The sequence below is a fragment of the Pleuronectes platessa genome, chromosome 20 (assembly GCF_947347685.1).
Source record: "Pleuronectes platessa chromosome 20, fPlePla1.1, whole genome shotgun sequence".
NCBI lineage: Eukaryota > Metazoa > Chordata > Actinopteri > Pleuronectiformes > Pleuronectidae > Pleuronectes > Pleuronectes platessa.
Genome location: NC_070645.1, coordinates 14427068 through 14441347, shown reverse-complemented (window position 1 = coordinate 14441347; position 14280 = coordinate 14427068). Strand labels below are relative to the sequence as shown.

Sequence of the window (14280 nt, the reverse complement as noted above, 5' to 3'; positions counted from 1 at the left end):
TTTCCCTGCCGATCAAACTCTTTAATCACACATTAGATTATTCTTTTTAACATATATTAACAATCAGCCGCAAGGGCCTTAGTCACACTTAAATAGTCTGGACAAAGAGAGTTTGACCATGGGGAGTTGTCACACACACATTCACTCACTCCTAACAATACCTCCACTTTGACAAATGAGTGACAACTGAATCACCCGCTGGAAAACGGGAAATAAGCGCAAACTCCACGCTCCACCCTCCCAATCCTCCCTTTCACTTCGCCCCCACTGATGGACCCTGATCCAAGCCAAGGGCGAGCTGGAGGCAGCTATTAATACAGTGTGTCGACAGGCCCAATCACAATCAGAGCCTGGACGTCCCTTTCATGCTGTGCAGACGACAGGGGACAGGGGACTGTCCTGGGATGAGAGATGATACCCGTGGAAGAAGAGGGGTGCTCGAGATAATAAAAGTAAAGTTGACCAAAGTGTGTGTGTGTGTGTGTGTGTGTGTGTGTGTTTGTGGTGACTTAAACTGTGTCGCTGAATTAAAGCACTCAAAGGGCTGTGCAGCACGCAGGCCCAGATTTGGCACTTTAATCAGCCTTACCTGTCAAGAGCACCAATACATTTTAAATGAAAGAGAGAGTGTGTGTGATCAAAAGCAGACGTTAAGAGAGAGAGAGAGAGGAGAAATTGTACTCGGGGAGAAGGAGGAGGAGAGGACGAGATGTACTATTGTGTAAGATCTTGTGTGAGTTTGTGTATGTTTGTGTGTGTGTGTGTTTGTGTGTGTGTGCAGACCAGTCCAGAGAGAATTGGGCCGGGACAATATACGTAGCTGACTCCCTCCAGTATAATTCATTCATTATTGTGTTGTGTGTGTGTGTGGGGGGGGGGGGGGGGGGAGAGAGAGAGAAAGCGTAGTACGAGTGGGTGGGTGTGTGTGTGTGTGTGTGTGAGAGAGAGTGAGTTTGTGTGTCAGACGGTATTCCTGCTCGTCTCGCTCCACCAGTTAAGTTAAATCAGAGGCGGTCACTGGCACACTGCGGTGGTCTCTCTGTCTCCCTCTCTCTCTCTCTGCACCGAGAGCATCAGCAGCCTCCTGGTTCAGCACCACAGGTAAGATCACACTTTACTTTCATCTGAGAAACTGAACTTATATATAAAAATACGTTTTATGTGTTTTATTTTAGACATCTCAAAATGTTTCTGTAGTTATTTATCTCATAATTTCTTTGCTTTAAAAATCACTGCTATTATCTCAGGAAGCCACAGTTGCAGGAAATGAAAGCAAAAACGTACCAATTTGCACATTGTAGATGAATTCTGAGACTTGTCCGCTGCCACCTGTTGTAGCTGTTTGTTCAACTTGTTCATGTGCAAGTCCTGTGTGTGCAGAGCCTTTACAGCAGCTACTGTGGCAGTGCAGCAGTGACAGGGAGAACCCTCGTCTGCTCTGTGCCCAATGTATGAAGAGAGGGATGAAGGTCTGAGCAAAAAAATCCTTCTCTCTAAAATGACCTGGCTAAAAAATAACTGGATCCACTTCCTGATAAACACTTGCTCTGCGTTCTTTGAAAATCCTCGCTGATGAAAATGTAATCCCCGAGACGGTCGGGGAAAATGGGAGAAAGTGAAGAGGGCAGTGGAATAACAGGGTCGGGGAAAGCTGGGGAACAGGAATTGAGTTTTCAGCCTCATCAGTGTGAGACTGCTGAAGAAAAGAGAAATGATTTATGATATTAGGGATTAAACACGTCGAGAACCAGAGGGAAGAAATCACTGCTGACAATATGCTCGTAAACCAAGAGTTATTTATGTGTTTCACTTTTATAGGTGCTTATTTTCCCCACTATGAGTTAATATGTTGTGTTATGGCCGAAGGGGGAAAGTGCAGGGGGCACGATTCCTAAAATGCATCACAGGAAACGAGGGTGAAAGGCTTCACTCACAGGCGTCACCGCTGTTTAATTGTGCAAGTCACTTGAAAGTGGAGTGTTGTAAACAGAAAAATGCAGGCATGGTGTCGGAAGCCAATGTTTCCATTAGCTCCTCTCCTGCAGGACACTGTCTCTCTCTCTCTCTCTGTCACACACACACACAGACACACACTTAATAAACACGTGTGAAATCTATAGATGTTTAATGAGAAGTGTGTTCCTGCTCCTTGTCTCCTTTTCTTAGAGGGAGTCACTTCAGCTAAAGAGTTTTTGAAGTAGGGAACTTGACCGAGAGCAACTTCACTTAACTGCTGTGGTGCCCGGCAATTGAGAAAAGTGCAATTTCTTTTAAAAATGCAACAAACAACACACTTCTCTTATAAAATATATAGATATACCACAAGTGTGTGTGTGTGTGTGAAGCCAATATTTATAGTAGCTCCTCTGCAGGACACAAACACACCTAATATAAATATGTGTGCGTTTATTCTAAAGGACAAGTTTGCCAGTTTGGTGTGTTTTTAAAACAAATGTCAGTTTCCTTAATTGCATTGCACCACAACACTTTGGTGAAGTTGCAGTTGATCAAGTTTCCAACAAGGTGCAGTGACTCCCTGTAAGATGAGACAGGAGGAAGTGAGAGATAGGAGGCCACACATGAGGCGCTCCACACTGTCAGGCAGCCATATTATACCTCTACAGGGCGTGAGTGAGAAATTAAGTTTGTTGATGCTGGGCAGATAGGTGTTAAATCTGTAATCCAGTAACTTGTCAGAAGATACAGGAAACTAAAGCTCTGGTTCAAAGCGCAGCTTGTTGCAGAACGCGGTGTTGACCTAAAGGCCTAAATGAGCGAGAAATCATGAGGTGGGCGGCTGAGGTGGTGTGTTCCCAGTAAGATGAACCTCACTTTATAATGGGTTGATATAAATCATTAACTCCATCAACCAGCCGTTTTAGTGGCTCGCTCTCTGGGCAGCCAGATGGTGGTGCTCATGACGGAGCCGTCAGGTGCTCGGGCTGCAGATAGCTCTGTTGATGGGAACTCAGACTGGCCCGGGTGTTGACTGCCATCTTTCCTAGATTTAGTTTATTTTTTTTTTTAATGAAATCCAAGGAAGTGGCTGTTTTTCAAAACCCCGGAGAGGGATTACTGCTGGAATGTTGCTTCTTCAGTGTCACTGAGAACTCAGCCACCGCACGGCTGCAGAGAGACTCCCCTGTACTTCCTTCTAGGCGAGATCTTATTCATTGTGTTTGCTAACAGCGTGGGTCCATTGTCTTGTCCGAGAGGATGCAGCTTGGCCCGCGGACCTTGTGGAGTTGCCTTCCTGTTTGTGGTCACTCAGGGTTTATGGCTGTCGCTCACTAATGTGCCAGTATATAGCTCACCGGACTAAATCACCTGCTTCTGCGTCACCTTCTGCCCGTGCCTCCTCACCTTTATTACCGGGCTCACTTACATATAAAGGCAGCAATAACTTTCAGCCGTGTTTATACTCACTCACACACATCCTCTCGCCTCGAGCATCTCCCTCATGGAAAAATACTGGCCGGCTAAAATGCCAAACCTTTCCAATAATGGTAAAAGGTACCCAGCATCCATTTTCTGCCATATTTCCCTTTGCAGTCACCAGACGTCTTCTATAGCAGAGAGATTTTCTAAAATCTTCAATTTGCCATTACGTGTTTTGTCGCTCTCGTCTGCGTGGTTTTAATTTACAGCCGCCCACTGTTATAATCATTAAAGAGCGAAAACACACACGTACGGCAAATCTAAAGCAGTGACATCTGTGTTGGTGCTTTACCCCCGTACACCTTCTGCACTCGGGCCTGTGCAGGAAACTCTCAGAGATATTTCATTATTGTGTTGCCCTTGGCACCTACACATCTTCCACACTCAACAAGCCCCACATCTGCAACCGATACGGCTGTTGCTTCAGTGCAGCGGAGGGTTTTCTCTTTTGTTTTAAAGAATTCATCCACTGTAACCTTGTGGAAAATGAGGAGATCTCCGACTTGGAGATAAAATAGTTCTAGTGGAGGGGCTCAGACTGTCTTAATGCCAACCAGAGGGCGGCAGGAATGCAGGCGGGGAAATCTTTTGAAAAGGTATTCGTGCAGTCAGATCCCTGGTCAAGGAAAAACGCAACTTTTCAATATTGTCTACATAAATATATATCTTCCCTATAAGTTAACCACGATGAATTCACTGTAAAGGAAGAGAGGCTCATCCTGACGTTAGGATGCCATCTTGTGGCTGGACGCCTCCTTGGGTTAGTAAGAGTGGTGATCAGGATTTCTATTCAAATTAAATAACATCAAATAAAATATAAAACTCAATAACTACCTGCTTAAAAACAGCCCATAATATGTTATTGTATGAAAAGTACGTCCGTGTTTTCTTTGGTATTTTAATATGATCACAAATGTGTTTTAATTTTCAAGTAATTAGTGACTTTGCAGCAACAGCAACATTATACATGAGGCTTATGCTAATATTATTACATCAGCCGCGCTAATGATGCTCACTAAGCTGTTCTATTAAAGATAAAGACTCTAAACAAAGGGGAGAATTTCATTTCCCTTTTTTTTTCCCTCCCCATTTCACATTCAGCTCATACAAATGAACCAACAACTCGCCCTGAGGCACATTTTCCGCAGCGCGCAGGTTTTATTTTCTCACAGAGCAAAGTTTCCACAGAGCCGGATCCCTGCTGTCCTGTTTGTTTAGGTGTGTGCTGATTAGAAGTTCTCATGCTGGGTACAATGTATCTCCGCACACCGAGGGTTTGAAACGTGACATGTCTTTTTACAGTGACTGGAGCCTCAACCCGCTCTTTTTTCGCTTTCCTCCCCGCTCCCCCAGTACCTCTGTGTTTAATGGCGTTGTTATCCAAGCACGCACTTTGCCACGCTGCCTTCATTAGCACAGGTCATAACACGAGGCATAAACGTTCTCCTTCCGGGTGCTGCCGGTCCAGCCAGATGGACGGGCCATTTGACAAAACACTGTACAATTTTACTGTTGCCGTTCATTAGCCAGAGAGACGATTTAAAGAAGATGGCAGCGCGCACTCTGTCTGAATAATGACGCTTCAAAGTGCATTTTTTGGAATATTGAATAACATGCAACATCTGTTTTTCACGGCTTCTTATTTTACAGAAATAACATAAAGCGTCAGGATGGCTTTAATGTGCAGGTCTTTAATGAGCTGGTGTAGGACGAGCACTTTCATGGGTGCTCGTGTGGATTAGCGTTTATGGGCCATGCCAGCGGTAACGACTGCTCCTCTCCTAGACTGCCTGTGACATTTTTGTTGTGTTTCTTTTATAGGACTCGCTGAGGCCCTCGCCCAAGGCCTGTATCAGTCACCGCAGACGCACCCTGCTGACACGGCCCTCTGTTTGAAAAGTCCCAGGATCTGGCACTAAAAAGGGAAAATGCCGAATAAAACTGGAGCAGCGACGGGCGGCATAGATCTGGCATGCGGCATTACTGGAAACCACAAATTCTTCTTCGTCCTGATACCCATCGTCTATGGCTGTATCTTTGTCATTGGCATTGTCGGGAACAGCATGGTGGTGGCTGTCATCTACTGTTACATGAAGCTCAAGACCGTGGCCCACATATTTGTCCTTAACCTCGCGGTTTCCGACCTCACCTTCCTCATCACTTTGCCCATGTGGGCCACCTTCGCCGCCAGGGGCTATCACTGGCCCTTTGGAGGATTCCTGTGCAAGGCCAGTGCCGGGCTGGTGATTTTTAACCTTTACACCAGCATCTTCTTCCTCACGGCGCTCAGCATCGACCGGTACCTCGCCATCGTGCACCCAGTGCGGTCCCGCAGGTTCCGCACTGTGGTGTACGCACGTATCACCTGTGTAGTGGTCTGGCTCTTTGCCTTTGTGCTCAGCGTGCCCACAGCTCTCACCAGGGACGTCTACAACATCACCGACCCTAACACTACGGTGTGTGGCACTCTGCACAATAACAATGGAACCCTGCCGCTGAAGGAGCTCCTGCTCACTATCAGCCTCATGAAAAGCTTGCTGGGCTTCCTGGTGCCCTTCATCATCATCATCACCTGCTACTGCCTCATTGGTCGAGCGCTGGTTGGGGCGAGACACATCCAGAAGAGCTCTCGTTCACGGGACGACGAGGTCCTGCGCATGCTCGCCGCGGCCGTCCTGGCCTTCTTCCTGTGCTGGGCGCCCCATCAGGTTTTCCACTTCATGCAGGTGCTCACCCAGTTGATGATGGGGAACGACTGTGCCCTCTTGGAAATCATTGACACGGCTGTGCCCTTCACTATCTGCATCGCCTACTTCAACAGCTGCGTCAACCCAATCGTGTACGGCTTTGTGGGGCAAAACTTTCGCAAGAACTTACTGCGGCTGTTGCACTGCTCGCCAGGGGGACCCCATGGGCCTCACCCGAGCATCAGCTCCAAGATGAGCGCCCTGTCCTTCCGTGCATCAGAGGCATTGAGTCTCACAGCCAAAAGCAAGGCCTCCACTGACGTTAAGTGATACAAAAAAAAATTTAAAAACAAAAGAAAGCGGGTACAACTTCCCTCTCCCTGCTCTTTTGGTCTTTTGTTGAGAGTCAAGGGATGGAGACATTCCATGTTTTTAAAACCCCCAACTGTATTAACAAGCACTGAACTACGGAGAATGGCTGTAAAGTTGTAATCATGCCCCCTCTGAGTAAATCACCACCGACACTTGTCACATCCATGCAGGCGAAACATTTCTGTCAGTGTCACAAAGAAAAGAAAAAGAAAACTGTAGAAAACCATACAGAGAATTCCCCTGCTAGAAAAATCTAAACATGATTTCTGATTGCTTTTGCCATTATTTATATATAAGATATGTATGCACTGCAGGATTCCGTCACCATTATACCTTGAGGATACAGTGAAGTAGCATATTGTGCAGTGATAACCATTCTCTGTGAGCCTCAGGGCCTCAACCTATCTGACACGTTATCTTGCGCTCACCACTCGTGCATGTTCTGCCAGCAGTTGTGTACCTGGAACAATTTGAACTGTGTAGCAGAGAACATGATGTAAAATCCTACCTGCTATTAACGTATTCGACAACTTGTGCCTATATGTTATATAGTAGTGTTAAATCATGTGATCAGTGTGACGCTGTATGATAAGTGTTTATAACTGCCTGTAAAGCTGTTTCCATATAACACATTGTATGAATAACAGTGGTACACACAAACAAACACACACACACACACACACACACTCCATGTTGGGTGATCAATGTCAATATCTATGGTGGTTGTATTTGTCATATTTAAACATGTTGATAGATTTTTTTTTTCTACTCTGTAAGTGTACAGTTTGTGAATATACGAATAAAATAAAAGAATCTGAAAAAAAAAGAAGAGTTGATTATTTTTGATTGGGAATATGAAAAACGAATGGCTTTGGCTCCATGTTTTCCAAAAAAGAGCCTCTCCCATCAATTAATCATTGACTATGGATCATGCAGGACACCCCGTTCCTCCACATAACACCTAAAAATAACAGGTGCACATTACAGGGGGGGGGGGGGGGGGGGGGGCACACGTTGCTGCATCACAGATGGAGATTGGTGGATGGGCGACAGGTCAGGGGGCTATAAGAGCCGTCCGGGGTCCAGACCGACCTCACTCCCAACATGAAGGTCCTCCTGCTCTTTGGATTGGTGGCTGTTGCCCTGTGTGACCACGCTCGCTTCGAGGGGTAAACTTTGAATTCTGCAATTCATTCTCTTATTTGATGCTAAGACTGTAATATCAGGTTCGAAGGGCTGATTGTGCCTCTTTTTAGCTCTCTGTATTACACACAGTGTGTATCATCACCTGCTGGCTGTGCATCATAGGAAAAGTGTTAGACTCAGTTTCAATAACATTACCTATTTAATCAAAACTATGTAAATGTTAATATTTATGCACATTGCCAAACTAGTTCCGAGCAAGACGGTATTTAACATTTAAGATTGGTCCCATCAGCTGAGAGGAGGCCTTCCACCTGACAGCTGTAACTTTGTAAGATTTATAAGAACTTCATTATGGCAGTTCAGAGGGGGAATTTAGCATTTTCAAAATAAAGCAAAAAAAAATGTATTAGGGTTAGACTCTTAAAGAATATGGAGGTAAAAATTCATAGTTAAAGATTAAACCAAAAACCTCTGTTGCAGTGTCATTAAATAATTGAATAAATCTCCACAGATCTTTTCCCAATTCACAGTATTTTCATAGTATTATTTAACTATTACCTGTAATAAAAAACTACCATTCCTGTATCTCCTGTTCTGTGTTTGTGATCGTTGTCCTGTTCTTCCACAGCGAGAAGGTCTTCCGTCTGAAGCCCGTGCTTGACGAGCATGTGACGCTCATTAAGGAGCTGGCTAAGAGCATCGAGGTACCTGTCATGCTTTCACACACTCCCCCCCCCCCCCCCCACACACACACACACACCTTAACAGCTGCTATCCTCACTCACTGCAGGGGTTACACCGGTCCACTAATGGTGCTGGAGGAGAAACTGGGCTCACATTCTACTAATTTACTTGATTGAATGATTTAAAATTTCCATACATGCTTAGCTTCAATAATTCCTCTGGTATTCTGACATTTAATTCGTCTTTCAGTTTGTCACGTGAGATGATGAGGTGCTGTGACTTGGATTCCATCGCTTGAGCGTTTCAATGTGTTCAAGTGTTTGACTTTGGCGCCATCTGCAGGTCGACTTCTGGAGGCCCGAGAGCGCCAAGCTGGTGACGATCGACATTGATGTGGACATCCGCGTGCCTGCCATCTACCTGGATATGGTTTACACCCTCCTGCAGCAGAGTGACATGGAGCTAGAGTAGGTCCCAAAAAATAAAGCATCTAGGTTTTACGGATAGAGTAAGACATCTAGGGTTCTGACACTGTTCTAATCCCTCATCAGGGTCCTTATTGAGGATCTGCAGTCTGCTGTCGAGGCTGAGGCTGATCTGAGGCCCTCACCCAGAGCCCACAGCTACACCAAGTACAACAGCTTTGACAAAGTATGAAGCAAGAACTTTATCAGCCAAAATGTCGAACTGTGAGGTTCTTGTTCTGTTTCTTATTTCTTATTTTTCCGGCTTTTCAATTTCAGGTCCAGTCTTGGATCGCCTCCATCTCCACCTCCAACTCCGACCTCATCAGCAAGCAGACGATCGGAAAAAGCTACGAGGGACGTCCCATGACTGTTCTCAAGGTTTGTCAGGCACAACATGATGATACGTTTCTAACTTTCTGTGTAACTGCATCTAAACGCATGTTTGGTGATTGGGTTTAATAGCTCGGGAAGAAGTCCAGCTCCACCAAGCCCGCTATCTTCATGGACTGTGGCATCCACGCCAGAGAGTGGATCTCTCCTGCCTTCTGCCAGTGGTTTGTCAAGGAGGTAAGGAGGACACGTGGACATGGCGAGCACTTATCCAGATGCTTCCTCTGGTTACGACTCAAACCTTTTTTCCCAATCCTCCGCAGGCTCTATCCACCTATGGCAGTGATTCTCAGATGACCAGCCTGCTGAACGAGATGGATGTCTATGTCCTGCCTGTCTTTAATGTTGATGGCTATGACTTCACCCACAACAGCGTATGTTCCAATTGCAAGCGTATATATTTATAGTTCAGCCCAACGGAGACTGTACTGTATTGTTGTCTTAGGAGAATCTGTTGATCTGTTATAGTTGCAAGCCTTAAATGCGTATTTTATCCACTTGGGAACTTTAGAACAGGATGTGGAGGAAAACTCGTTCCAGGAAATCTGGATCCAGCTGCATTGGAGCCGATCCCAACAGGAACTTCGACGCTGGCTGGTGCTGTAAGTGTAACATATACAAAGCTATATCTATATATATATATATATATATATCTTATGAGGGAGTGTTGCACTGATATAAAGTGGGAGTTCCTAAAATGCAATTTGGTTATATCTTTGACTTGAATGACACTCAGTGGAACAGTCCCCTTAAATTTAATCAAGCCGCACCAAATTACACACACTTATAAATATCTGTCCCTTAAATATGCCAGACATATTTCATCAAGATCCATAAAATTCTTTCCTGAGAATCTTGGGAAAATGTTTAAAAAGGCCATGTTAAAGAAAGTGATTTTAATAATAAGGTCCTGGATCAGCCCCCTGTCCAGATCTGCACCCAGGGTCTTCCCTGACTGATTTCACATCCTTCTGCAAAGTTTCATGTTAATCTGTTGAGCAGGCTTCATGTAATAATCATACTTGCAAACAAACAAACACACAAGCCAACCAACAAAAAACAGACACACACATTTTTCACTCTCAACCCCTCTAGTTTGTTGCTTTCTGTTACAAACGTATCGTCCCAATCAGAAACCGTGAGAACCCTGATAAATGTACTCTTTTGCAACGATGCCTTTTTTTAATTTCAGCAATGGGAGCCTCAAACAACCCCTGCAGCGACACCTTCTGCGGCTTCTCCCCTGAGTCCGAGATCGAGGTCCAGAACGTTGCCAACTTCATCCGCAAGAACAGGTCCGTCTTCAAGGCCTACCTCACCGTCCACTCCTACTCCCAGCTGCTGCTCTTCCCCTACTCCTACTCCTACCAGCTGGCAGCGGACCACAGCGAGCTGGTACGTCACCACTGAACACACTGGCTGTGTAAACTAACATGCCTGGTCACTCACAGTGACTATATAATTATTCATCAGGACTGTGTCACATGCATCACTACAGTGAGCAGCTCTGTACAGCTGTGGTGGAAGTGTTTGCATCTGGAATGCAATAAGAACAGATTGACAGCATCACACATAAGTATATGTTGTCATGTTGTATAAACAAAGAATTATCAATAGCATCACTATTTATATTGATCATTTTGTCAAGACTCAATCTAAATTTTTTGTAAAAGTAGGATTATGTCTACATAATTTGTTTATTTATTAACATTATATAAAATATATACTACTAATAATAATAATACTTACAATATTAATACTTTTATTTGTATAGCACTCTTAACAATTCCCGGACACTTTATTTAGAATTAGGAAAAACAGATACAAGCAAATAACTATTAGCATATAAATATATATCATACTAATAATCACACATTGAAATATAAGATTCACGTCATAAAGCACGTATGAAATGAGGCACTTAATTAGATGCAGACTTAAAGCGTTGAAAGAGTCTTTTATCAAAGGGCGTATGTGCATCTTGATTAAAACAAATGTCAGCTAATCAGAACGTCCTTATTTCAATCAAATATTCAATGTGTTCTATGAACACATTGAACACCCCCACAGCACCAAGGTGTTTCCAAAAGCTGAAGCAGGAATTCAGCCCATTACGACTCTTATCTAAAGGACACACTTAGCATCTGCAAATCATTTACTCGCCTGCTCTAATGCCTCGTTCTCCTGGCTCTTTCACCTCTCACTGGGGTGTCCGAGGCCTGCGTAGTTAACACTCACACCCCTGCTCCGGCTCCCTCACACCAACTCAGGCATGATCACATGTCTCTGCCTCTCTATTATTCCAATTACTCACTCGTGATTTCCTACGCTCTCTGTCCTGACACATCACAGAATAAAACAAAGAAAAACTAAAAAAAGAACTCTGGGGATGCGTCATAACTCATCGCTCCGTCCAGAAATATCATTTCCTGCTGGTGCATCTCTCTGAGGGTTTCATTTCCTGCTGGAACTCGCTGAAGCTTTTCACTATTTTGCTGTAAACATGTTTTTGTTTGAAGCAGAGCAATGCATGGCGAATGCTGCTGTTGCTCAACTCATTACATTCAGGTGTTCTGCTTGGTCTGGTATGAGCCGCATCTGATAGTCGCTCACGTTAGATGTTGCTGGGTAACTGATGCTTGTTCTCTGATGCTCTCAGGGGCCAATAAATTCAGGAGCACAACAGTTTTAGATTCACCAAAGTGTTCTGCATCATATATATGAATATATCTAGATTTTATGAGATCAAAACCCCGGTGATTGCTTTTGATATGTGTGTTTTCTCTCTGTTTTGTAGATGAAGGTTGCTGAGGGAGCCTCTGCTGCCCTGCGCAGTCTGTACGGAACCCGCTACACCAGTGGACCTGGTGCCACCACCATCTGTAAGTACAACTGCATAACTCTCCTTGGGGAAATATTGTATTGAAAGCAACCTTGATCGTCTATTTTCAACTCTGCTATTATGCATTCTGATGTGTTCACGATACACGCACCCTGTGTTGCCTCAGAGGAAATCAGGAGCCAAGGCTATTTCCAGCAAACAAAGGATTTTTTGGCCCCCGATTTGCATAAAAACGCACCCAGGCTGACCCAAGTCATCAGCATATCCCACTCTGAATAATCCCTCTCTGCTTGTCTGCCCTCAGACCCTGCTGCTGGAGGCTCCGACGACTGGGCTTACGACCTGGGAGTGAAATATTCCTACACCTTCGAGTTGCGTGACACTGGTCGTTATGGCTTCCTGCTGCCCGAGTCTCAGATCAAGCCCACATGTGAGGAGACCATGCTGGCCGTCAAGTACATCGCCGCCTACGTGCAGAAGAACCTCTATTAGGGAGCCGAACTGCCAGGACCCCTGCCAACTCAGCTCCTCTGTACCAGCCCCCAGCCCCATCCCAGCTCTCAGCCAATCGCCAGCCCGTATCCATGGATACGGCCACCACCCGCCATGTTTCCTCGCTGTGCTTGACAGAATGTCAAGATGAGTGCAAACAATAAAATCAATGATCCATCCCCACGTGCTGAATCTAATTTTTTCATGTGTGTATGACAGCGTAGTGTCTGGTGGACTGAGAATGAAAATATGCAACAAAACAATGAAAGTTACACCTCATCACAAAAAGGCCCGAAAACTGCTCTTCTGCCTTTATTGAAAAGGATAATAATTTACTTCAGAAAATATTTAACGGTCCGGAAAATTATAGTGAGCCACTGAAATTTAACCAAGCAATGTGAACCTGGAATGTTCAGTGTCGAAGATTTAAACGAGTCACTGCTTTCGAGAAACAAAAGACTCCAACAATTTACTGTATCAGCCCCTTTGAACCCCGGTGATCCCTCTGGTTCAGCTGGCTCGGTTCCAGTGGTGGATGCTGGCCGGGCGGGGGATCAGCCTTCAAGGATCGCGGTCCAGCAGCACAGTGTGTGACGACCACAGAGCACGCCTTGGCAGCGTATCCACTCTACCAAGCATCTGCTTGACTGGAGAAAATAAAGGAGCCAAAGATCAGCGGGGAGTTTAACTGCAGTGGCTCAGAGTCGTGAGGCAGAAGGTAGAAAGGGGAAGTTCAGGGACTGTTTCATTTTTCATTTTATGACAAATGCGGCTCTGTAAAATCTGGAAGTTAAATGGATTTAGGGAACGTTCCAACAAATTTAAATTCTATCTGCATTGAATACCAGTGTGTGGGATTTAGTGGCAGCTAGTGGTGAGGCTGCAGATTGAAACCAACTGAATCTGCAGTTATAAGTTAATGGTCCTCTTGAGATCCAGTTGCCTGTTTAGTTTGTCCACTCTGGGCTACTGTAGAAACATGGTGGTGTCACACGTCAGCCTTCATGGAAGAGGTCCTGCACTTGATGGAGATATAAAGTCTTGTTCTAAAGTAACCAATACAAAATTAATTGTTTACCTTGTACACAAATTAATAACACTATGTAATGTGTATGGCTGGAGATCCTACACACTGGACCTTTAAAGTCCACTGATGTCCATCCGTCCTTTATCTATGACACTTGTCCTTGACCTGAGGGTCACGAGGGGAGCTGGAAACAGTCGCTGCTGACACAGGGCCAGAGGGGGAGGTTCACCCCGGACAGGTCGCCAGCCTATCACAGGACCAACAGGGACAAACAACCATTCATGCTCACTCTCACACCTACAGTCAATTTAGAGTCTCTGCTTAACCTAACCTCAGTCTGCATGTCTCTGGGCTGTGGGAGGGAGCTGGGGAAAGCCCACACAGAATGGCCTCAGCCAAGGATTCGATCCTGGAACCTTTTTGCTTAACTACCTTTAAAAGTTTAAAACCAAAAATAAATACTGCAGGGCTCAGTTTATCCCCTCTGCATTAGACCAGTGTCCAAAAGCAACGCTACACTACTTGAGCTAAGAATTTACACAAGGCTCTACTGAGGCCACTAAAAATACACCACTGTTGTGTAAGACCGCCAGTGGCTCCCACACTGCCCTGCTGGTGGGTCTCTACACCACAAGATGGCGCCAAAGTGCGAGATTTAAATTATGGAACATCTTGTTCTTAATGTCAGTGGCTCTTTGCAGCATCATAGAATAGAATAGAATAGAATGCATTTAT

The 14280-nt window shown here is 44.9% G+C and overlaps 2 protein-coding genes across 2 annotated transcripts; both read left to right on the top strand.

The window, feature by feature from the left end:
- The first annotated feature begins 900 nt into the window (after positions 1-900).
- Positions 901-7311, top strand: agtr1b (angiotensin II receptor, type 1b). The gene is made up of 2 exons (XM_053412477.1): positions 901-1101; positions 5260-7311. The coding sequence occupies exon 2, from the start codon at positions 5367-5369 to the stop codon at positions 6453-6455; it is 1089 nt and encodes a 362-aa protein (XP_053268452.1). The 5' UTR covers positions 901-1101; positions 5260-5366; the 3' UTR covers positions 6456-7311.
- A 266-nt stretch (positions 7312-7577) lies between these two features.
- Positions 7578-12701, top strand: cpb1 (carboxypeptidase B1 (tissue)). Its single transcript, XM_053413005.1, has 11 exons — positions 7578-7666; positions 8272-8347; positions 8670-8794; positions 8879-8978; positions 9071-9172; positions 9257-9361; positions 9448-9558; positions 9696-9786; positions 10377-10579; positions 11982-12066; positions 12331-12701. Exons 1-11 carry the CDS (start codon positions 7602-7604, stop codon positions 12516-12518), a joined length of 1251 nt encoding a protein of 416 aa, XP_053268980.1. The 5' UTR covers positions 7578-7601; the 3' UTR covers positions 12519-12701.
- The last annotated feature ends 1579 nt before the right edge of the window (positions 12702-14280 follow it).

Bases quoted from the DNA above. Each gene is read 5' to 3' on its own strand.
- agtr1b (XM_053412477.1), top strand. From the start codon at position 5,367: ATGCCGAATAAAACTGGAGCAGCGACGGGCGGCATAGATCTGGCATGC.
- cpb1 (XM_053413005.1), top strand. From the start codon at position 7,602: ATGAAGGTCCTCCTGCTCTTTGGATTGGTGGCTGTTGCCCTGTGTGAC. The intron at 7,667-8,271 runs GTAAACTTTGAA...GTTCTTCCACAG, and splicing joins GACCACGCTCGCTTCGAGGG to CGAGAAGGTCTTCCGTCTGA. The intron at 8,979-9,070 runs GTATGAAGCAAG...TTTCAATTTCAG, and splicing joins AGTACAACAGCTTTGACAAA to GTCCAGTCTTGGATCGCCTC.